The sequence below is a fragment of the Crocodylus siamensis genome, chromosome 1 (assembly GCF_052110815.1).
Source record: "Crocodylus siamensis isolate JL-2025a chromosome 1, ASM5211081v1, whole genome shotgun sequence".
Lineage (NCBI taxonomy): Eukaryota > Metazoa > Chordata > Crocodylia > Crocodylidae > Crocodylus > Crocodylus siamensis.
In genome coordinates this window covers 191,182,145-191,207,969 of record NC_143395.1, presented here as the reverse complement: position 1 = coordinate 191,207,969, position 25,825 = coordinate 191,182,145, and the positions used below count along the sequence as shown (strand labels likewise).

General features: G+C 42.8%; 1 protein-coding gene across 1 annotated transcript in view; it reads left to right on the top strand.

Annotated features, from left to right (window-relative positions):
- Nucleotides 1–25,825, top strand: part of SNAP25 (synaptosome associated protein 25) — a 95,059-nt gene that overhangs the window by 30,435 nt on the left and 38,799 nt on the right. Inside the window, exons 2-3 of the mRNA XM_090051413.1 lie at nucleotides 23,973–24,108; nucleotides 25,073–25,114. Coding sequence (XP_089907539.1) covers nucleotides 24,037–24,108; nucleotides 25,073–25,114 — 114 coding nt within the window. The 5' untranslated portion in view covers nucleotides 23,973–24,036. The remainder of the gene's footprint in view (nucleotides 1–23,972; nucleotides 24,109–25,072; nucleotides 25,115–25,825) is intronic.

Sequence of the window (25,825 nt, the reverse complement as noted above, 5' to 3'; positions counted from 1 at the left end):
TGGGGGCACTGTGTGCCACTCAAAACCAGAGCCTGGCCAGCTGGAGTCATACTCCAGCTGCCAGACAGGCTCTGAGTGGCAGGATCGCCAGTGCTGCTGCTGCCCTAGGATGCCCCCAGGATCCCAGGGAAGGCTGCTGGAACCAGTCCAATGCTGGCCCCAGCTTCCCCTACACCTCCCAGGGTAACCTTGTTCCCAAGGAAACAAACTTTCACCACATCATATGGCTACATCCACATGATGTATTAACTAAAGGGATTTGGAACCCAAAGCTAACTGACTTCCTTTTGAATTTCCTAGTTCGAAATAGTAACCCTAGAAAATTGCTTCTATACTTTAAATAAACAAGGCATCTCTTGATCTGACAATGTATTAATATGCTGCTTTTCACCTATTCACACTTCCTCACACACTGCTGCTACTATGGTGTGTGTCAGGGGAGGGGAAAGGGGTGCTAGGACAGTAAACTGTGTAGATGTCTATCAGTTAGATACAGTAGCTTGTATTTGCACTGGGAATTGCAAAAAAGAAGACAAAAATTGTGTGAAAAATATGTAATAAACAAAAGTTTGAGAGTTTGATAACACCAACATAGTTAAAGTTTTCACTGTGATTGTACTTCTGCCCAGTTCTGCATATTCATAACACGAAAGGTTTCTCCTCGTGATCCCATGGCACATGTTGGTCATACAAAATGCTACATGGGGTATTTGTGGAGCTGTTTGTTTTACCCAGGACTGCAGTTCATTGATATGCAAAGGTTCAGAAATGAATTACAGTAAAAACTAAAGTGATAGGAAGAGTAAGCACCCAAGTTTGTGAAAGGACTCAGCAGTCCGCCGCGTGGCAGAATGGGGACGTACAATTGCCATATAAGTGTTACTTCAGCAGTACTGCATACCCCATATATTTTAGAGTATTACATGCATTCACAGCATCTAGTTGCAACACAGGTTTTCATGGGCACATCACCCTAGTGCCCCACTCTGCAGTGGCTCTCCTGTGAATACAGGATCCAGTTTAAAGTCTCCATCATAATATTAACAGCTCTCCATGTGTCCTAAGAGAACTCCTCTTCCTCAACAACTGTGGCTTTCCGTGGCAACCATGCTCTGCTAGAACAATGGGAATATGAACCACCAGGGGATCACTGTTAAGTAGAAGGCAGCAGGAGCAGCAGCAGACAAACAGGAGCAGGATCACGGCTCTGTGTCCTGGCTCCCACAAGAGATCAGAATGGCACTGCTCTCAGAAGAGTGTTTCTTTGACATGGGCTTTCCGTTTTTGTGTCCTATACACACACCCACACCCAGCCCAACACAGCCATTCCACACCTATAAAACCTGCTCAAAGAGCAATATGCTAGGGTTTGTGTTTAGCAAGTGAAGGAGGTCTGGAAAATACCCCATATGTTCTACTGGGCTGGTTTACCAGTTTGAAGCAATTTTACCTTTTCAAACTTCTTTATTGTTGAATGCTAGATCTCACAGCTTTAAGTGCATGTAAGTGATGCTTTTGCTTGTTTGTATATGAGGTGAACTAGAGGTTTTTAGAGGGTATGGCAAGGAGAGAATGGGGAAAAAGAAAATCACCCCAGGGTTTCATAATTTCAAAGTGGTAATCAGCTGGCATAATTTCCTGCCACTCCTCTGGTTTCATCAGTGGGATTCATACCTTTCTTCCTCCACAGCTGCTGAGTCACTCAGTTTATAAACTCTTCCAACCTTTAAAAATGTGGTCATTTGGCAGATACCAAATGGTAATTTTCAACCCACAGCTGAATCCCTGGAGAAGTTCTTTAGTCATGCCTCCCTTACCAAAGATGCTTTATTTCTCTCTGGTACACAGATGAACCTAATTTATCATTCTCTCTCAGTACCTTACAATCTTTAGGGAAGTTCTGTTAGACTTATGTTTGTACAGGTAGAACTGTGGCATGGAAATGTGAAGGGCTAGAATTACACATAGACTTCTGTGAGATTTATTCACCTAGTTGCCACTTCAGGCACCCCCATTAAAAATGAATACCTGCTCAGCTGGTGCCTAACCACAAAGGTGCCTAAAGCCCATAGGTGTCCAAACGGACACTTGCAAGGCACAATGCAGTGCTGTATAGATAGGCCCAAGTGCATTAGCAGCACTCTTCTTGGGTTTTAGAGCAGGACTAATTAGACTGGGCAGTGCAAAGCGAACATGGTTATTATGATAACTTTTGGTATTATAGCTGGTGTTCGGTGCCAGCTTTGGCATCCTTGCACAGCAGTGCACAGTGATGTGTGGACATACTTTGAGACAGATGCTGCAGCGAATGCTGCTGGGATATTTAAAACCCCTTTTATATACCTAGCCCTAAGTGACTTTCTTATTATGCTGCTGTTCAACATGCCTTCTGGGAAGATGTACCTGATAGCATTCCTATTAGGCATTTATTTCCTCAGTGCTCTGCAATATAAACTATGCAGTCATAACTCTGCCTCATCACGGACTTTGCCCCGTGGTCTCTATCACTCTGGAGCCTTGTAAACAAGGATACCATTTGCTTCCAGCCTGCTCCATATTTTATGCTTCTCTGGAGGCAGTTTTATTGATAATCTTCTGTGCTTGGGCCAGCATTCTGCCTTTCTTTACATTGGTATAACACCAAAGTAACTCCACTGACATCCAGAATTGCCCTGGATTTACACAACAGCATTTGGCTTATGTAATAAGGATGAATCCAGATATCCCTTGGGATGAGGACAGAACCTCTCTCTCAAATGTAAAGCAAGTGATGTTTTGATTGTTCAAAAGAATCAAAACAGCTGTCACTATCCATCTATTGCAAGAAATGTTTTGTGCCTTCATTTTACCATAATTTCTTATAGTGTTTCTGGTCTTAACAGCCCAAATTCTGTTATCAGTTACAGCCATGTAGCTCCCACCGATGTCAACAAGAATTTTAGGGATTTAAGAGAGGAAAGAATTTGATCTTTTGCTTTGAGTCAGTGAAGCAACCTGTCTTTGCCCTCAGACATATAAGGCATATACTGTTCCCCAGGTTGGAAACTGCAGTTTTAGATCATGAATACTGACATACACCATCAGGGGTTAACTAACATGTAAGAATGCCTAAGAAAGAGAGTGTAAGAAAATCTCTTATCCAATTAATTTTAACTGTTTTCAGTAGATCATAAGTTGTCACAAACAATTTGCCGAATAAGTTCTATGAATAATTCCTGCTCATCTACAGATTGTGAGATACTAAAAGGCCAGTGCACTGCTAGCATCACCATCAAGCAACTGAGCGGAGCTTGGTCAGTTTAAATGGATAAATGCTGTAGCCAGGGGAGCTATTTGGTCACACTGTGCACGTATGTTCCCATGTGCCCTTCTCTGAGTAACTCCACGGCTGTGTATGCTTCTCTGTACCACATGAACATGTGGCCCAGTGTTTCTTGGAGTCCTTCCACATCCTTTGGTAAAAATTCTATATGGGCTATGAAAGAGAGCCTCAGATCTCTATGTACTGCCAACAGCAGTTATAACTATCTATTTTAGGGCAGACATTGGCACTGAACAGCCCTCAAGATTTTTCTTTATCACTGTCTCTCGAAGTGCATCACCTCCCACTTTTGCCATACTGCTACAAAGGAGAGTCAGTCAGTTCTTATTTACCCTGTTTATGTGAGCTAAATTAGTCCCATGGCCTACCGAGCAACTGAGCCCTGCAGCATTCAAGCATCCCCTGATGATTAGCCTATCAAAGTAGCTCTGTGTGTTTTCCCCTGAAAATTGCATCACTGCCTATTTCATTTCTCTCTCATTAAGGATATAGGATTTGCCAGGAAAAGATGGCAGTCCTGATAACTTTTATGCTTTTTCTTTTAAGGGTGCAATTAGGCTCAGGTGAAACGCATCACTTGCAATGCCATCTGGAGGGGCAAAAGCTCCAGGAGAAATTTGGCAAATACACTAACTAATTAGTCTTTTTACAATGGGAGAAGGACAGCCTCAAGTGCAGAACACTTTATTTCTCTTAGCAGGTCCTAACTCCTCCCCAAACATGCACAAGGTGAAATCAAAGCAACAAACCATATAAACCTGCAGAAGGAAAACATTTCAATTCTCTATTAAAACAGGCTGAGTGAACAGAATTTTTCAGCCCCTCAGTTAATCTTCTCATCACAGGACTGAAAGCAATACCCTTGAGGCACAAGCCAGTCTGTTTTTCACCTTTCTGGTCACCAAGAAAAGAGGAACAGAAGTTGTGTTGCTATATTAGCACAGAATAAATCCTGTCCTGTTTAATCTTTGGCTCACTAAAGAATTTCTGTTGGATTTCTCAACAGACTGTGAAGTTTCTATATCTACCCCATGAGCCAATAATAAATTCTGACAAGGTCTCCTATGCTGCAGCAGGGAAAGCCAGTGAGCCTGTGTGTTTGGCCTATCATATACGTATTAACAGGTATTGAGAGTGGTAGCTGAGAATTAGTTGTAGGTGTGAATCGAAAAAGCAGTGGTCGGCTTTGGAAATAAATGAATCAGAAGGACAAGCCCACAGGGTACTATTAAATATTCCTGTGGCTAATATAATTTGTTACTCAGCTGGGCATTCCCAAATGCTTTCAATATTTTAGTTATGTATTTACATGTAAATCTGTATTTTTAAACACTCTTCAGCCTGCATTCTAATGCTGTAGGAGAAATGTTAGCTCCAAAATTAATTGTGTTTCTGTATTTACCCCCTGCAATTAACAGTGTGTGACATACCCTTTTAATCACTTTATTATGCCCACCAAAGAGATAGGTGGGCATATCTCATCTGCACTCATAATTATTTGCACCTGCAAAATTATAAGCTGTATTTGAGAACTGGGCCCAGATTGTTCAGCTGTTTAACATCTTACCCATGTTGGCACTTTCCGCATTTGGGGCCACATTTTATGTAGAGATGTTTCCAAATGCTTTCTTCGTTCTTGTATGTTAGGTTCATTTGATCCATCTGCAAGAGTATTTATAAGTCTATAGGCAGATAAATGATATATATCAACAGAGTCCATGACAGTCTGCTCTGATAGAAAGGTTATAAGACCAGGACTTTAGGAAAGTTCCTTTATTCATGATGGGATGACTAATGGATTGAGTTCTGCAGATCATCTCAAATATACAAATGACAGTCCATAAGGCCTTTATACCTTTACAACATCCTGTATCTTATGACCCTGATCCATGGCCTACTGAAATCAATTGGGACTCTTGATCAACTTCAGCAGGCCTTGGATCTTAACCCTTCCTATGCCATCAACTGTCCTTAGCACACAGATGAGGCTCTGCCATCCCTGTCCATCTAAGGAAGATTTATTCTGCTCACTAATGTATACATAATGCTCCTAGTTAAAATATCTACACCCATTTACCAGAATGCTAAATGAAATGAAAGAATAAAAACTATAAATTAAGGTTGCAGTTTTGCCCTCCTTATATGTCTGTCCATCTGTCTGTCTATTTATTTAATACTTTCATCATTGACAAGAGTGACATGGCTCAAGCTTGTTCTCTGTCTCTGATGAAAAAGGAACCTAGTGCTGTGATCAAGAATATCCTACTCCATCTTTTGAGAACTTTTGCCCCGAGGACCCCACCCTTGTAACCTCTTCTGTCAGAACTACTGCAACCAAGAGCTCATGAAGAAGTGGACTTGGAAATAGTTTTGGCCTAGCCCAATATGTGCTTTAAAGACTGGAGCCAGTTGCATAAAAGGGACTCAAACCTGCTCATGAATCACTGTTGTACTGTTCTGTCTCATTAAGAATGTGGGCCATTGCATATTACATGCATAGTTTCCATGCTGCCTTCTCTCCCAAAGCCCGGTAGTGTGGCCTGGCTGTGCTGATAGCATGGGTCATTATGGCAAGGACCTCAACCAAGAGAACAGTGTGATAAAAGGGATTTCTGACCTGTTGCTTGGGAATGGTTTACCCTACAAAAATTTTTGACAGAAGTTTCCTTTAAATAATACAGGCTTTCATAAATCCATACACAAATGTGTGGACCTTTGTGACTGCATGAATAAAACCCGCTTTCTGAATGCAAGTCCTCAACAAATGTACAACCACTGGCATAATGCCAATAATGTGCTCCAGGAGTCCAGTAATGTCTGCTCTAATGCACTGCCTTCTGCCAATACAAAAGGATGACCAGCACTGGCAAAAGCAGCCAATTGTGCATGTGCTCTCAACAATGTCAGCAGCTGTAATCAGGTAAACATGGTTTTACTTATACATCCAGGATCTGAAGAGACCTGAGACTGCACATAAGTGATTATCAGACAGTAAGTATTTGCAGAGGTGGGTGTGAACTAAGCTTGTACCAATTTGACTCAATAGCTTGACTTCCTATTAACATCACATTAGACTAGTGATTCTCAGCTAAGGTTAGCACTGTTAGGTGTGCAAATAGGATTCACAAGAAACATGGAGTTTTCAAACAGAAATCCATAGTGTTAAAAGCATTCTGATCTGTTGTGGTCTGAGTTCTTTGCAACAGAAGAAATTGCTCTATTATCTCTGGATTCATATATCAAGTGAAAACTAAAAGCTGACACTTTCCATGGGGTACCTTGAGTTTAAGAAGAGGTGCCCTGATTCTACCAAGGGGTTCTTTGAGCCAAAAATGTTGATAACCAGTGTTAGACTAACCTAGTTTCCTTTCATCCAGCTCCATCAGACACTAGGATTGTGGGGAACCAGCATTAGATCTACTAGATAGGGAATAGGAAAGTGTTGTCAGCAGACTGACACTGCATCTCATTATTTCCCCTGCCAATTTAGATATGGCATAAGAGAAGGACTTGTTCATCACTTATTTCAACAAATGCAAGTTTAGCAAATGAGATTCCCTGAAGTCCAAAGACAGGCTCCTAAAATGTTTAGTATATTTGGCATGCATGTGTATGTGTTTCTAGATCAGGGTATTATGTAGCTGGGGGGCGGGGAGCTGAAAACCCCTTTGTGAACCTGAACCAAGTACAAATTGATACAGTGTTATCTTCCTGAGTTTGTAGACAGGCAGGAACAAGAGCTCTGCAAGCTGCATTCCGATTTTATTCACCTCAATGAACTTCATATCAAAACAATGTCAGTATAAAGGTCAACACTGTTAATTATTCCCTGCCAGCAATTTTCACTGAAATATCCTACATCCTCAGCTTTGGTCTGATGCTTCCTCACGTGTCAAAAATCCTTGATTACCTCTTACTCAGCTTCTGAAAATGCTAGCTTTATCTTGGCAACTTCTCAGATGCAGTCATGCACCATTGGTAAAGAAAATGAAGGAAAAGAGGAAAATTAATCAACTTAAATATCAAAATGTAAGATCACTTTTTAATTAAAATGAAACTGCCAAAGAATTTCCATTTGGCCTCACCACAGAATTCAAGAACTGCAGATACCAAGTCTAGTCTGCAATGGGGATTCTGCAATGCAGACAAACCTTCTCTTTTCCCTACAACAGTAGTGTTCATCCTTCCAGGTCTGCAAGCCAGATCTCATGTGTGTGGTCAGTCTGTGGGCTGAATCCCATGCAGGGCTGGCATATTGGCCCAAACCTATCTGCTGGATCCAGCTGCAGACTGTCTGCAATCTAGTACACAGGGCCACATCATCTGACCCCTGGGGCTGCCCACAGATCTGGAAATTTGGCAGCAGAGAAGCAGCAATTAGCAAGGTTGCCAGTCCCCCAGCACCAAATTATGACTCACAGGCCAGATGGCATTGCCTCACAGGTTTGCTCTTCTTCACAGACCAGAGGTTGAGCACCATCGTCCTACAGCCTACTGGTTTACAGTCTTTCTCTGCCAGTCTCCTCAGATCACATTAGAAGACTGTGAAAGTGGAGGGGTCTGGTTCTCCACTGATTACCCTTGGCCATGCAAATTGCTACAGTTCCGGTTTGCTACCATTTAGTACCCATTTTGCAAAGAAGTCAATGAGTAGTAAGGAACAGAGCAATGGTTTCCTATGAACAACAGCTCATCCTTGTCCTTCTGCCAAAGCACAATCTTTTTCTAATGCATCAGTTGCCACTAACCCTTCTCTTCTTGATTTACCAAGATTCAGAGAAGGTCACTTGACCCAGGAGTTTAGAATGGCATCAGCTGATTGGTTGTTAACCTAACACACTGTTGGGCTTAATCCATCTACATCTCAGTGGGTGCCCACATGCTTTGCACTATCCAACATCCTTGTTTACCAGTACCACACAGGTTGTTCTGACAATAAAGAGTTGGCATTTGACACTAAGCATCAGTACCCAAGCATCACTTAGTCAGGATACTAATGGCCAGATACTAACAGGTATTGAAAACCTTCTGGGAATGGACAGAAGTCATGAGTTTCCACTGACTTCATCACAGATCAAGTTTGATTTCACCCCTTTGCAGTATATTCCTTCCTTATACAAGCTGCTTGACAAGCTGCTTATTTTATACTTTGAAGTTTTCTGGTATTTCCCATGAAACTAGATCAGATGCTGGGAATGGCACCACTTCCCATTTGGTATCCTTCAGGATAGAGACACACAACATAGGGATAAATTTCTTCTGGATTTTACTCCATGTGTCCTGTACTTAGGGAAGAGTTTTCCAAAGCCTGCTGTTGGCAAGTAGGTGTTATTACTTTTTATTACCTGGCTCCGAAGCTGGTTTGCACTGTGAAAAGGGCTACCCCAGGACTAAGGAAGCATTCAAATGACCATATATTGATGTAATTTACACTTCTTACTTTCTGAAGGGTAATTTTACTTTAGAGTATAACGCTGTGTCACATGTCTGCTCCACTTTTACAATGGAATGAAGTCCATGTAGGTTCACATCATGAGCCAGATTTGGCCTTCAGCTCTATCACATGCTTTTTGTCTTCTCAGAACATGGAGCAATTTGCTGCACTATGCCAAAGACATAGGATCCAGGGGTGCTGCATTAAAAATGCAAAAGATGTGAGACAAAGTAGCAGCAGTCTAGCCAGGGCAGGGTGAACAGGCCACTAGCCCTGGCTGTCAACTTAGAGGGGCCACAGCTTGCTTCCTCCTCCCTTGCTTACACTTCTGGGAGTTTTTTCAAGCAGATATTCTTTGACTATCCAAATTCCCCACAGCTGGCTCTCTTAACAAGTCTGACTTCCCTTTTAAGGGATGGCTGCCATGTTACAAATAGGGAATGGAGCACTCAGAAATCTACAATTCCAGTTAAAACTGCAGAGCACTCATGGTACATTCACCTGCGTATAAATGCACACATTCAGGCAGGCACATGCACACATGTATGTATGCATGTACGTATGTATGTATGCATGCACCTGTTCTACAAACACTGCCAGGATCTCAGCAGAATACTGTCACCTAGCAACTGGGAGTATAAACTAGGCCCACTGAAATCAATGGAAAAGCTTACATTTGCTTTCATGAAGCCAAAATGGCACCCTTAATTACTACAACAAAGTCTATTAATGAAGTTTAGTGCCTTAACAAGGCATGCCTCTTCCTATAGGGAATGCAGGCAAGAGGAGAAAAGAGATTCATCCTGTGAACAACAATGCTTCCTGTTTGCTGTAGAAGTTATGAGTTTGGTTTTTCAAACGTACCCAAAAAGTTTAGCGGCACATGTTCCACCAGAAGACAAGGGACTTGTCTCACAGCTCTCCTAAAAAACCTCATCCTCGAGCTAAGGAAATTCCATTTACTTCCAAATTACATTCCAGCCACTGAAAACAAACTCTGTTAAGACTTTTGTTTTAAAATCTGCATTCTTTCTCTCTTTCCCTCTCCCACTCTCTCCTCTATATAGTAGGCAACCATTGATCCTCTGGATCACAGTGTATGTGTAAGAGGTCTTAGTCAGGTGCTTGATGAATCCACTTGTATGGAGTCCTGTGACCATCACATAAATATCTTTGAGGTGTATGCCTAGGTGAGAATATAGAGGAGTGGAGGCTGCCAAAGACCTACCACCCCCCTTTATACCATTGAGACAGATTCCAAAGGTCAGACTGAGTCCAGATGTTCAGAGGCTTGATGGTTGTAGCTGCTGCCAGAGAGCAACAGATACGAACTGCTGCTGACTGTCTAATGCCTCAGTGAAGGCGTGTTTGTCAGGGAGATGTCCCTTAGTCTTTCTCCAACCAAGGAGTACCCACAAGGCAGTGGAGACTATAGTTTGGAGGCACCCTATACTTGCCTTACTCCAGAGGCTGAAATATTGTAGTATTTTATAGGAGCTATCCTGACATGAGCAGCCCCACCATGTTGCTACCAGGCCCTCCAGTCAGATATAGTTTATGGTCATACCTGGATAGTACTTAACTGTAAGAAAAAAAAAAAGGAAATTTCAATCCTCAGATCTCAGGCAAGAAATTATCAGTAGGGACAGGGAAGCATTAGCGTCTATGCATAAGGCACAGACTTCATGCAGAATGCCATGTATAGCTATGGTTACTCAAGTTCTAGAAAGATGAATTCAAATTGGAACAGATGCAGAAAGGAACTACCTAGATACTCAGGGCAATTAGAAGTCCATTTAATGAGAGGAAAGTAAAGACTGGACCTTACTTAGCCTTGAAAGCTGAGGACTGCTGTCTTACAAATATTAGGGGAAATGTAGCAAAAACCAGAAAAGGGGAAGAGCCCTTCCAACTAATGGGCAATGTTGTCAAGAGAACCAAGGGGTGTAAACAGGACATTAATTAATATGGGATGGAGATGTAGATGATTTCTAAACAGCAGAAGAGTGAGGGGTCTGAAATAAACTTCTGACAGGAGAAGGGGAGCAAACAGTCTAACTGGTTTGAAGGTGGCAATTGGTAAGCATATGAACCACATTATAGGAACTGGCTGTTTGCAATAGCAGGGAACTAAACTCAAGGACCCAGGAAGTCCCCTCTAGGTCTTTGTCCAATGTCCCTATTTATTATCTGGTAATAAACAGTACCTCTCCCATGGTGAAATGCCTCAAACCCTCTGTTCATGTTCCACCTGTCTGGGAGGTCTGTCCCCTAGAGCAGAAAACAAATCTTTTGCCACCAATATTTTTGTGGGTCATGATAAAATGAATGGGTAAATACCTGTGGGAAATGGCTGTACAAAGAGAAAATACTGGAAGATTAATTTTCAAAGGGTTTTATTAAGAAAAAAATTGTATCAAAAGCAAGTCAAATTCTCTGGGGTGAAAGAATTACAAAATGGCTGTCCTCTTCTTTCATCTCTGAGTGCAGAAACCAGCTAAGGAGGCAAATCGCAGCACATCACCAACATGGGCTTCTAAAACACAGCCTTATGAAACATAAGAGCTGCCTGCCCACTGGCATAGTAACAAATGATTGCTTTGTTTTTTGGGGAACATGGCTCCAGGGACACTTTGTAGATCCTATTGTCAGTTTTTGAAATGTCAAAGGCAACTTTTTTCACCTGTCATTTCTCTTAGTGCAGAGCCTAGGGGGAAAAGGTGTGGGGTGTGTTGCTCATCAGCTGCCCTATTTGCAGAACATAAGAGCAAAGAGCCATTGTGTCAACATGACTTGCACACTGCAGTGAGAGCACACATTGTATAAAATAACAATAATTTATCAACCCATGGTCTGGGGTTGGTAACACTAAAGGTGTATATAAGCATGGATATAAGTACTGGTGTAAGTACATTTATATTGTCATAGCTCTGTTCACATGAAGGGTGGTACTTCTCTGTTGGATTCAATAGGTATGGCAATAAAAACACTGTGTGGGAAACCCAGAAGGTAACTGCACTCAAGTTCTTTTCCCAACCTTCCAGGCATAGAAGCCAGGACTTATATAATACTCTCTTTTTTATTTTTCACAGGCACCTTTACTTTGGCCTTTGCAGATTGACTACTTTTTCCACTTAGATATGACTCCCTTGCAGTGATGTAGTCTGGGATCATGACATCTTACTCCTACTATTATTTATAAATACACTACATCACAGGTCTTAGCCAAGATGAGGACCACATTCTACAATTAAAGAAAAACAGGGTTAGAAGGGACCTCAGTGACTGTTTAGTCCAACTCCCTGCTGACAAAGACTGAGATAAAGGAAGCATTATTACCCAGATTTACAGATGGGGAATTGAGGCCCTAAGAAATGAAGTCATTTGCTCAGGAAGACTGCATCAGAACAAGGAACTGGGGTCTCCTGAATTCCATTCCGAAAGATCATCCTTTCTGTCTTTTCCAATATGATTCCCTTTCAAGGCTTCATAAGTAGCAATTCTCATTCTTTCATGTTTCCAGAAGGGAGTAAAATTAATTATTCCTATATTATGTTGGCCTGTGCAGAACCAGGGCATATCCCAAGGGTTGACATTAGCACAAATTGAAAAAAAATGCATCTTTGAATTCACAAAAAACAAGGACATGGCCAACCTACTTTCTTTGTATTTTCTGGATCAGAACTATTTTCCTAAAGCCTTGTGAGATACGTTGCCAGGCAATAAAGTACTTGGCAAAGGTTTGTACAAAACACAATATGTGATGCTGGTGGTAGAAAATACTCAGCCTCCTGTACCGCCACTTACTGCCAAGACTGAGCATGCTCTGAGCCTACTGAAAACCCCACTGAATTGGGAAGCACAAAGATACCACATCAGGTTTCATTTTGGAAACTTTCTCTTTGTCCTCCAAGATCCGCTCACCTGAATTACCTTTGGAATCACAGGTCCAGGTGGCTAGTCTCTGGGCTAGATTTAGCTCTGAGGGTTATCCAGATCCTTTTAGTATAACTTAGGCCTCACTACTGTAAAGATTCAGCCTAGAAAATTCTGTGAGGCCTCACTATGTCACCAGCTAGTAAACAATATGGCTGTGCAAAATGGCAGCGTTCCATTTCGACCAGTGTTTTGATGTTTGGATGGAACAGTATTTCGTTTTGAACTTTCTTTTGATTCAAAACATCTGTTCTGTTTCGCTCTGTCAAAACAGGATTGAAGGGGCAAAACCGTTTCAATGTTTTGCCCATAGGATATAATGGGGAAGAACAAAACAGCCTATAACTTTGTCATTTCTAGCTTGATTCGGATGAAACTTGTAGGAATGGTAGCCCCTTCTGACAGGAAGAAGCCTGCCATGTTTTAAGGAGATAGGTGCAGAGAGTTCGGGGAAACTGCACCCCAATATTTTTAAATAAAAACTTGTGTCACTTATATGTGACACAGTGTGGTCATAAAATCATAGAATCATAGCAGTAGGGTCGGAAGGGACCTTGTAGATCTTCAAGTCCGACCCCCCGCCTGGGCTGGAGAAAAACTGGACTCAAATGAGTCCAGCCAAGTAGACATCAAGCCTCTTCTTAAAGACCCCCAGGGTAGGAGCCAGCACCACTTCCCTTGGAAGTTGGTTCCAGTTCCTAGCTGCCCTAACAGTGAAGTAGTTCTTGTGGATGTCTAATCTAAACCTACTCTCCAACAATTTGTGTCCATTGTTCCTTGTTATGCCAGGGGGCGCTAGGGGAAACAGTGTCTCCCCCAAACCCTTCTGGTCCCCCCTAGTGAATTTAAAGATAGTCACTGGGTTCCCCCTCAGCCTTCGCTTGTGAAGGCTGAACAGGTTTAGGTCCCGCAGTCTTTCATTGTAGGGTCTGCCCTGTAGTCCCCGGATCATGTGGGTGGCCCTCCTCTGGACCATCTCCATGTTGTCCACATCCCTCCTGAAGTGGGGTGCACAGAACTGGACACAGTACTCCAGCTGTGGCCTGACCAGCATCACATAGAGGGGGAGGATCACCTCCTTGGCCCTGCTTGAGATGCACCTGTGGATGCACGACAAGATCCGGTTAGCCCTGCCAACCATGACCTCACATTGTCGGCCCATGTTCATATTGGAGTTCATTATTGGAGTCCATTATTGGAGTCATACCCTCTGAGTATGACCCGTGAGCCATTCTGCAATCCATCTGACTGTGTAGGCATCAATGCCAGAGTCACCTAGTTTTTTAATGAGGATGGGGTGGGAGACGGTGTCAAAGACCTTGCTGAAGTCTAGAAAGACTATGTCCATGGCAACACCTGCATCCATTGCCTTTGTGACCTGATCATAAAAGGCAATCAGGTTGGTCTGATATGACCTGCCCCTAATGAAAATGCTGGTTGCCCTTGAGCATCATCCCTGAAGCTGGCCCATCCCAGATGTGCTCCTTGAGGATCTTCTCAAAGAGTTTCCCTAGGATTGAGGTAAGACTGACGGGCCTATAGTTGCCCGGGTCCTCTCTCTTCCCTTTTTTGAAGATGGGGACCACGTTAGCTATCTTCCAGTCATCTGGCACCTGGCCCAAGCACCATGAGTGCTCATAAAGCTGTGCCAAGGGCCCTGCAATAACCCCAGCTAGCTCCCTCAACACCCTGCGGTGGAGAGCATCTGAACCCGCTGACTTGAACACGTCCAGCCCCTCTAGAAGCTCTCTAACCCAGTCCTCCCCCACCTGAGGTCTGGAGACATTCCCTCGAGTCCGTCTGGCATCACACTGCGGGGACGGTAGCCCCTGCTAAGGCCACAAAGTCTTCCAAGTTTCAAGGAGATAGGCGCAGGGGTTTGGGGGAAACTACACCTCAAGCCCTGGACAAGCAGAACTCGTGACATGGGTGACACTGTATGTGTTAAGGCACAGCAGGGTGACAGCTGCAGGTATGCTAGTCCCTGCTGAGGCCAGCTAGAGGTGCAGGACCCCAGACCCCAGACTCCTCCTGCACCTATGTCCTTGATAGCTTGCAGGCTTCATGGCTGATAGGCAAAACTCGTGACATGGGTGCTTTTGCAACTGTGTCTGCCTTGGGGCATGGGGCGGGGAGGGGAGTGGGGGAACTACTGCAGGCCTGGCTGCTAGGCCCTGCTGCAGCCACAAAGCCTGCCAGCTGTTAAGGAGATAGGTGCAAGGGGTTTGGGGACAAACTCATTTCATGGGTGCTTGTGCAACTGACTGTCTCTGTTTTGGGGCAGAAGCAGTTCCCAGCTCTATATTGATTCTTTCCTCTCTTCAGTCTGGTTTCGTAGATGTTATTCCTTGCTCCTTGAGGTACAGTTCGTGGCCTTCGCAGGGGCTAGAACGCCTGCAGTTTTGACCCCACTGTGGCTTAACACATACATGTGACACAAGTTTTGCTTTCAAAATATTGGGGTGAAGTTTCCCTGAACCCCCTGCACCTTTCTCCTTGAAACATGGCAGGCTTCATGCCCTACCTTCATGCCTTTCCATCCCCTACCCATAAGGAGCTACCATTCCTGCAGGTTTCATCCAAATCAGGCCAGAAATGACAAAAGTTATATTATGTTTTGTCCTTCCCCATTATCGCCTATGGGAGAAACAGCGTCGAAATGGCGAAACGTTTCGACTTGCCTCATTTTGTTTCAAGGCTGTTTTGACTATATCTGTTCTGAAATGGGTCAAAACAGCATCAAAACAAAACTGGCGGCAAAATTTACGCAGCCCTAATAGACAGCTCTAATAGTGCATTGTGCAAGCTAGCAAGTAAGTAGCTGTTCTAATTTGGCATCACCACCAGAGCCACCTCAACAACTGGGACTCTTATAAACACCCATTTATAGCTTACAACTGCCTTCCCCAAGCCTCTCCTACAGCAGAGTAGTAATTTGCATTGACTTAGTTCAGCACCAGAACAGGAGAGGAAATTATGCCTCTGACTTATAGGTTTAAATTCTCCACTGTTTCTCTTACTTGCCTTATATTCTTCAGTCAACCTATAAATGGTGTTCTGGCACTGAACAGATGAAGGGGAAGAGAGCTTGAACTCAAGAATGTATAATAGAAATGGTGCCACATCCTTCCTAAGACTTCACATGATCAGGCACCCAGCCTTCTCTCTCTCAGGGTTTCACATAGGGATAATAATGCTTACCCATCTTTTCAAGGCTCTTTGGAATTTACAAAAGAAAAGTACAGTTATTGGAACTCTCTTATTTTTTATATTCTTTGAGTGGAATATGTCAATGCCATCATCCTCTGGCTAGAAATATCCATGGGAAAAATAGATATGCCCTTTAATAACAGCGAGAATGCTTAAAAAGGAACACTTTATCGCAGTGTTGACTTTGCCTTGGTAAATTGCAGCATTTTCATTTTCCTATACCTATTGCGTTGAAGTGTTTATATCTCAGCAAAGCTAATATTTCCTTCCAAAGGTCATTCCTTGTGGTTCTGTCTCTGCGGGGATAGATAAAGGGTTGACTTAGAGCTTTAAAATAACTTCCACATAGATATTACATTCTGGCTATGAGAGTCTATATTGCATCGGAACAGCACTGTAATAAAGCTACAAAATAAAAGAGCCAGGGTGCTTGTACACGTGATGCCATGACAATGTACACGTGATAAACATGTCACTGTGTGGCTTAATAGCGTCATATTGTACACGTGCAAGAGTTTTGGGGTTGTTAAATGAGTTTGCACTGTTGTAAACTAAACTACATCCCAATGGAGTTCAGTTGGAAATGTTGCAAATTGTAACAATGCCCCCCAGCCATGAGAGAAGCAGTCAGGCTTTCTGCTTTCAGGCTCAGGGAAGCATTGGATCAGGCGCCTCTGAGCCAGGGCAGCACCCAGCCAGCTAGCAAACTGCCTGGGCTTCCAGCGCCCTGTGCACCATCCCTGCTGCCTTCTCTAGCCACCAGCAAACCCAGCCGCCCTCCTGCTGCTTTCGTGTGCTGTCCCAGAAGCAAGCCAGCCAATTCCAGGGTGGCCCCAAGCATCCTGCCAGTTGCAGGAGCCTGCTGAAGACAGAAGCAGTGAGGAACCCAATCCTTTTTTTCTTTTTTTTTGGTGGAACCTGCCCATCTCTCCCCTGGCCAGGGTTGAGCTGCCAGCTGAGTGGCCCCTGAGCTGCAGGGGGCCCCAGTCCTTCCCTCTGCAGTGGTGGTACACCCTGGGGCTACTTGGGAGGGCTGCTTTTGGGCTGGGTGCTGCCCCAGCTTGAGGTCAGGGAAAAGTTGGATCGAACCAGGTGCTGTCTCCAAGCTGGGGCAGCACCTGGCCCGCTAGCAGCTCGCCCGGGTGATCCCAGAGGGTGTCACCACCATGGAGGAAAGGACCAGGGCCCCCCACAGCTCAGGGGCCACTCAGCCTGCTGGCAGCAACTCCCCCAGCCATGGGCAGGCTCTGGCTCCAATTAAAAAAAAAGATAGGGTCCCTTGCCATAATGTGACTGAAATACTGAAACAATGCATTGTTTCAATTTAGGGGAATAGAATAAAACTCTGAGGACTAAACCTCTGTCACATGTACAAGTGCTCAGTGTTCAGACTGAAGGAGACCCTACATTCTCCTCAGCCCGTTTCTTTTATAGACTTTCTTTAACTCTTTATTTCCTACCATGCTTCTGTATCTATGTCAGTATAATTTATAAATTCTGTTCACAGTGACATTGGTTTATATTCACTGCAGTCAGTGGGCTTGTCTACGCATTCATTAATATGCCTTTATAACGGCGCATTGTTTAGTACTTGTAATCACACAGGCACTAACTTAACACGCCATAATCAGCGCTACTGCGCATTAGAACAGGTGCATGCTTTTTAAGTGATGCTAATGTTCAGTCGACTAGTTCTACTGTGCATTAGCACAGTTTTTTTTTCGTGCTGCACTAATGCACAGTAGAATTAAGTCTACTGCACTGTTAGCATCTCGTGTAGATGCACCCACTGGAATTGTTTTAATTTAGGCTAGGGTGCCCAAAGGTTCTTAAATGAGTTATGCACTCAACAACTAATGAATTTCAATGACTACTGGGTTCCTAAGTGAGAAATCCCCATCTCTAGCATATACTCTCTTACAGACTGAAGGGGGATTATGGCAAAGAGGTTAGCAACAACCAGTATAAACTACAAAATCTGCACAATTTCAGCCTGCATCCAGACATCTTCAGAGCTTAAGGAGGTTACTGTATTGTGGGCAAACAAGCAACTTCTATTGATTTGCATGTGTGGCTTTCTATTAAATAGAGTTGAATCAGCACTGCTCTAGGGCACTTTTCTGACTAAAACTGGATGCAAAATGACTTGCCTGGAAGAATGCTTTTCTGCTTCTTGAGCCATTCTAGGTGCTTTATGACTAGCAAATAATTTTAATAGGCTTGTCAAGTCTAGCTGTTTAGCACAAAACACTTCTCCAGCAACAACCTCTGACATTTTTTAAGTTGATGTCAAATTAGAAGCATCTATCACTAAATGTGAACATGGTGGCCTTAATTACTTAGAAATTATGCATCTAAGGGTAGATTACAAGGGCTCCATTCTTGCACCTTCCTTTCACCAGCCAGACCTATCACTGATTCATGATCTTCATAAAGCATAGCGGTAAAAGATCAAGAGTTATATGGACTGGAAAGAGATCTACTTCTTAACTAATTTATCTGTGGAATTGTTAGTAACTATGGAGATACGAAGATAGACAGACACCAGTATTTTGTATCATTTGAACAAGCATTCAGCTCTATTTCAATCTGCTCAGGCTTCTGTCACCCCTTAATTTTTACTGGGCATGCTCAGAGGCTTAATACTGGGTCCTGTATAACATTGCATCACTTCATTTATATAGCAGTTTCTGTTGAAATAATAACCTATCCCTTCACCCAGGAGGCAAAAAGCAGGGGCTGACTTATTCTTCACCCACTTATAATCATATGAAACTAACCTCATTTCTTCCCTCCCCTAATATTCACTTGTCGCAACTTCAAAAGCAGAAGCATAGGCAGGGATACAGCTAGTAGTATTTTAAGCAGCAAGTAACAGATCATCAGAAGGACTTAAGTGTTACAACCCCTAATTTTTAGTGTCTTGTTGCCTAATGGAATACAGAACCCTCAGGTAGGGGTGCAGATTCCCTATAGAATGCATTGGGGAGAGTGGGATTCATAGAGGCCATCAGGCTGACCTCTAACCTAAACAGGGTTAGCATCAGTGAAGAGCTTTCCAGAGATAAATCCTACTGTAAGCAAAAACTCTGATGAGATTGGTGTCCTCTGCTGAACAAGCATTACAGGACACGAATGTCCACTCATCATCAGGTAGCGATGTTCTAGGCTTGGTGGGCATCAAGCCCGCTGCTGACCATCTGTGAAGAACAGTTCATGACAGAATATGTACTGAAAGTAATATGAATGGAGGCTGCCTTGCCCTTAGTCCGGAGGGACAGCTCTTCCATTACTTCACCTGGTTGCACCAAGAAGTTAGTTTTTTAAAATTCTGAATCAATAGGCTAGATGCTCAGGTCCTAAAAGCTGGTGACACAGTTCTTGCAAAGTTGGAGGTGTCTATTTATACCAGCCAAAAAATGGGCTCCAAGTGTTGAATGATTTTTTTTTCAACAATATTATAGCCCAGACAAAAAAAAATGGCGGGGGGACCTTGTGTACAGGAACCATTGCTTCCCAAAGTTCCCCCATTGCGTCCTATGTTACTAAGACCCACAAAATGAGGAGAAGCTTTCAATTCACAGGGAGATGAACAGGAAAAATCATATTTGAAGTCCTCTATAACAAGTAAAATTCTAGAATTTATTTTTTTTTATGCTTATAATTGTTATATGCGATTCAGGGCCTGATCCAATGTCTATGTAAGTGAGAACCAAGAAGGAAGTAAAGAAGGCAGTTCCCAATTATGTCCATGGTATTGCATTTTGCCATGTCAAGTGAACTGAAAAAAGTGGGGCAAAAGAGTATTCCATTTGAAAATACAATTTCCATGAAATCAAACTGGGTCAATTCCAATGACACTTTCAATGGGGGAAAAAAAATCCTTCCTGGCCTAGACTGCCCTTTCCACACTCCCATGTTGCACACTCCACATTCAGAAATGATTATTCACAGAGTTTCATTCTGGGCCACAGAGATAGGCCTGGCCTGGCCCATATAAAGGCAATGAAAATTCATCGTGGTGTTTCTACCATGAGGGGAATTAGCATTTTCAGGCCCTATACTAGCTCCTACAGCACAATGGAATCATCACACTCTACTCACTCTGAGAATGTTCTTACTTCAGAGTAGAAAGATCCCTGGTGTGTCACCCATGGGGCTCTCCTAATCTCTGGAGTGCCCTATTTTGTGTGAAACCTATTTACTGTTGACACTGAGAAGCCCAAATACATTTGATGCCACACTGAACATTCACCATGAAATTAAGCCTTGTATTTGCATGAGCAGGGCCCACAGATTAATTCCTTGTGGGGGGTTCTAATGAACTGTGCAAACAACAAACACATCAGGCAGCACTGCTCATCCAGACATTGGTCCCAGTGATATTGGAACTTCTAATTATGATGTGAGCCATCAGAAGAAGTTAACACCCTTCAAATGGAGATACTGAGATGCACTTGATGATTCTAACATGAAGCTGAGCCAAACTTGGGGGATGGCTCTTTAAGACAGATTTCTTCCTGCTTGAACTTGAAAGAGCAAGAGCAACCACAAGCAAGGGCATAGCTAATGTAAAAGCATGAAGGTCATGCATTTTCCCCAGAATAATCAGTACGGTAATTCTTTGCAAAAGCCTCAGAGGAAACACAGCAACTGTCTGGTTTTCTTATTTATATTTCATAAGAAAATAGGCCTTGATTGAGCAAATGTCCTTGGCTCTCTGATCCCTGGAAGGCAATGGAAAGGAAAGGTTGGCCCACTGAAGAAGAACTCCCATGAAAGAATAAGGAAAAAAGAAAAGGACTGACAATAACAATATGAAATGTTACATAAAAGGATGTATAATCCAAGCCAGCATTTTGCTTGATACAGAATAATGGTTGATTGCTGTTTAGACACTGCTGTTTGATTAGTTTACCTTATTCTGATAAAATGGGAGCCAACAGTTGTATCATTGTTTAGCAACCTGCATTTTGTTCAGTTTCAATTAACAGACATATGCTAGCCAAGTAAACAAGAGTGTTACTATCCATACTGTTGTGCAGAATTCCTTCCAATAAATGCCAATTCAAATACACTTGCTTGTATAGTAAATATTAAACATTCCATTCTCTGGATAATGAAAATGGGGGAGATGGCAGGAAGTTACTTCAAAGGGTTTCTATGCGGAGTGGGAGGGATCAATCTTTCTGAGCATGGATGGATTGTCACATGGCATATCCATTACAGCTGTGCAAAATTTTGCTGGCTGTTTTGTTTTGATGCTGTTTTGACTTGTTTCGAGCTCAAATCAGCGACATCGAAAAAAACAAAGGGCTTTGAAACAACCTTGAAACATTTCAAAACTTTCAAAATGTTTTGACTTTCAAAGCTCAAGCTGGATTTGCCTGTAGGGAAACAGAAAGTAAGGAGAGGGAGGGGGAAGAAAGGGGAGGGACACAGCTAGGGCACACCTTAACACACACACTGGAGAAGAAGCTCCTGAGGGAGAAGAAAGAAACACTGTTACAGTTTGGCTGCCTGAGATGGTGCTGGGGCTACTGTGCTGCTCACTAAGTTATTATTAGTATTACCTGTTGTTATTTAAAGTGGTGGTCTAGCCCAAAGCTGTAGTGGAGGAGGAGATCTCAATGAGGCACACTATCATGTCATGCAGAGGCCCCAGTGCCAGTGAGGGCACAAAGTCACGAGTTTTGCTTGTCAGCAGCTTGAGATGCAGTTTCCCAGAAACCCCTGCATCTATCTCCTTGAAAGCTGGCAGGCTTCATGGACTCAGCAGGGGCTACCATCCATGCAGTTTTTCATCCTGCTGTGCCTTAACACACATACACAGTCACACGTCACGAGTTTTACTTATCAGCAGCCTGAGGTGCAGTGTCCCAGAAACCCTTGCACCCATCTCCTTGAAACCTGGCAGGCTTTGTGGCCTTAGCAGGAGCTAGCATGCCTTCAGTTTTCACCCCACTATGCCTCAACAAACATGTGACACAAGTTTTGTGTTCAAGACTTTGTGGTGCAGTTTCCCATAAACCCCTGTACCTATGTATTTGAAACCTTGCAGGCTTGACAGCCTCAGAAGGGGCTACTGTCCCTACAAGTTTCATCCAAATCAGGCATGAAATCACAAAGTTATAGGCAGTTTTGTAGTTCCCCATTATAGCCTATGGGCAAAACATCAAAACCGCATCAAAAACAGTAAAAGAGTTTGCCAAAATGAAACAGAACAGTGGTTTACAATGAAACAAAACTTGAAATGAGACACTGTCCAGTCAAAGTGGCGAAACAGAAGTTGAAATGAAATGGTGCTGTTTTGCACAGCCCCTAATATCCATGTCTATATTGATCAAGCAGGCAAACCCTCTTTCTTTTCCCCAGGACCTTAAAGAGATGTCACGGGCTTTCAGCCTGTGCTAGCCTACAACTGAGGGCCCTTCCCCACCTCCTCCTCCACTCTCCCCTGTGAGCTCACTGGAGCACCCCCTTGTGCATGCTGCAGACTGTCCTTTGATTTTAGAATTTGGCCCTTACAGTCCTTGCCTACAGCCCTTCCTCACTCTGTGCTCCTACTATCTTCAGTCGGAGCACTGCTAGAGGTAGGGTTATCCTAGCATAAATATACAGAGGGTTTGTTTTTATAGACAGATATTATGGGCTGTCAAATTCCTGGGGCCAAGTTCTGTCCTGCTTGTATTTTTGTTTCATTAGGCCTGCACAGGTTGTAAAGCCAAGACAGAAATTGGCCTCCTTAGCTTTGCTTTCTTGCTTTGTGCAGCTTCAGTGAATGGAAGGGTTTTTGTTCTGCCCTGCTGTGGTAATCGAGTAACATGGCAGGTGGTTAATGGCTGTTATTCTCAGTCCTCTGTGTGTCTTCACCCTCCCCTTGCAGCTGGATTAGTTCTTCCTGTGACAAATAAATCCAACCCTCAGTGAGCATTAATTTGCAACGTGTCATGTTTGAATCTAGCAGAGAACTAAGCCAGTGTTGTTGTTACAAAGGCTTGACAGGCAGTAGGAAGGCTCACCTTTCTTAAACAAATCATGCTCGGCAATCACAGCTAGCTGGCATCCTTTGAGTTTATAACAAAAAGTAAAACCTTCTTTAAAAAAGAATCAATGTACCACATCCTGATCTTAGGCAAAGGTTTGCCTAATGGAGTTACTCTGGAATTAGAAGTACTTAAGAAAGGACTGTAGAAAAAAACATTAGCTTAGGGGTTGGCAACCTACAGTCTACAGGCCAGATCCAGTGCACAGCCTTCTCCGATGTTTCAGCAGAAAGAAACAGTGACATTGGCAGGGTCCTAAGATTCACCCACCTCTAACCTTAACCAAGTAATTTCAGACCACAACCTGAAAAGTTTACAGACTATTGTGTTACTTCATAAATTCTACCCCCTGCCATACAGGTTTACCCCATTTAGGAAGCTTTATCATTGCCTTTCAATATCTCTGAGTCTAAATTAGAGTTTCTCAAAGAGATCCTAAACTGAAGAAACAAAAGGGCTACATTGTTTGCAGCTGTTTGGCAGCTATGCGCATTTTTATTCACTATGGAAGTGGCCCTCTGGGTCATGCAAGCCTCCATGTCCTAGGTAGAAAGAAATACACTTTGCAAGATAATATGGGTCAAAACCCTATGGGTGACTGCTTTCAACCTTGCCGAAGTACAAATAGCGCTCAAGCCTGCTACTTCTAATTGAATGTTAGCCCTTTTGAATTTTCTATTTGAAATGTGTTTGGTGCTTAGTGCCACCAGAAATGTTGTGCTCAGAAAACAGAAATAAATTATTTTTTCCTTGGTGTCTACAGCACAGATACATTCCTGCTAATATTCAGGAAAGTGACTAATAGTCCAGAAATAGAAAATCACCTTGAAACACCCATGAGTGTTCTGTAGTTTGTAAAAAATTGCTAACCATCCGTAAAGATTTTGTGGAAAGAGCACTTATACAATAAAAGCATTTTTGGGGGGAAGGTAGGGGGGTGGGGGGAGGTTGATTTCTATGCACAAACCTGCCAAGCAGAATGAGATCAACCTCATGGTTTCTTTCCCTGCTTGCTGTATTCCAGGCTCATAGACAGAACAAACAGAAAACCTTGATCCAAAGACTCCACTAACACATCCACAGCTAAAATGGCCGAAGATGCTGATATGCGCAATGAGTTGGAAGAAATGCAACGGCGTGCCGACCAGCTGGCTGATGAGGTGAGACTAATGGCTGATGGGGGTGAGAAATTTAGAGCTTTTTTCTTATGGGCAACCTACATCCAGAAATGGGCATAAGCCTCTGTGATGTACTTGAAAGCCTGTTTCTGCTTAATGCTAGCTTTATACTGGTGTAGTTTTTGACTGAGTGAAATTCTCTTCTTCCCTGCACCAGTAACACAAGAGAGTGAGTTTGTCAGTGAGTTACTCCAGATTTCATTGGTGTCAGCCATCACCTTAGGCTTTGGGGTCTATAGATATAAGATTTAAAAAATGGGATAAGTTGAAAGAAAAAATTAACCTCCTGTTGGGTTTCAAGCAAGGAATTGCAGCTGAAGTGGGGACCAGTATTTACCCTCCAGTCAAGTATGTCCAAGAGCCATTTAAGCTACCTGATAGTGTTAAAATCTGAGAAAAAAATATCTATGCAAGTCTTTACCCTTTACTCACCTTCTTCACACAAATTTGTCTCGGATATTAGGATCAATATCAGTTTGAATGATCTCAGGAAGAAAAGCTGCAGTTTAATTTCTCCAGAGACTCTTCTAATTTGCCCAATTTAAGAGCAAGCATAAACCACCAATTCAGGTATTTTGGTTGGAAATTTTAGTTGGAAACCACAGAAGCTATTTTTAAAGTGGAATAGCTGCTTTCCGAAGCACTTTTTCTGCACAACATGAGCAAGTTTATTGCAAACTCTGAATACAAAATCTTTAAAAAAAAATCCAAGGCAGTAACAACTAGCAAAGTGATGTGATGGGGCAATACTTAAACTGAAGTCCTTAAAGTGGGTTGGAAATATCACAAACATTGCAGAGGGCCTGTATCTGAGGAAGGGCATAAAGATACTCAAAAGAATGTTCCTTCTCTCTCAGGGTAGTAACTCCATTGGTACACGTCTGTATGCTAGTAATAGAAACTGTGTTTGCCAGATCTAACTTTCTTTTCCCTGATTTTTTTCCAGTCATTGGAAAGCACCCGCCGTATGCTGCAACTTGTTGAAGAGGTAAGGACTTGCAATTTATCCTTGCTTCCTTTGTAGATAAAGGAATTGGACAAAACATGAAACTTAGCATAGCCAGTTCTTGGCAAGTAAATGCACAATCTACATTGCCAATTTATCACATTGGATAGATATTGCCATGCCTTATTTACCGTATTGAATCAGTATTTATCACATTGAATTTATCACATTGAATAGGTATTGGTCACTCTGTCCAAACTGATTTCCCATGGCCTGTCAATTAATTCCCAGGAATACTGTGAAAGTAAGTCCATTTGGGATGCAGGATCTCAGTTGATATAGTCAGTCAAGCAATGTAAAGATTCAACTGAACTGCAGAGTAACTGCTGTGACCAGTGGCAAATAGTGATATTCTGCCCATATTTTAATAGTAGGTTAACTGGAAACATCAGTGCAACCTAAAATCAGCCATTAAGGACCTGATTCAATACTGGGTTTCTGCAGCTTCCTGCTAGCATAACACTCTTACAATACCAGAATACTGCAATGGTGAGAGTAGCTCTCTATTGATGTATCTTCCCATCTGAAGCAGCAGCAGAGCACCAGTCACTTGGATGCTCTAGAAATCCAGATTAATTTCTCTTTAAAACATTTAATGTAGATTTTAGGGCTTATCACAGGTGACAGACTGAACCTTCTGGAGACAGGAGTCCCCTGCTGCTCCACAATGGTGGGAGCAGCAGTGCAAGCTTG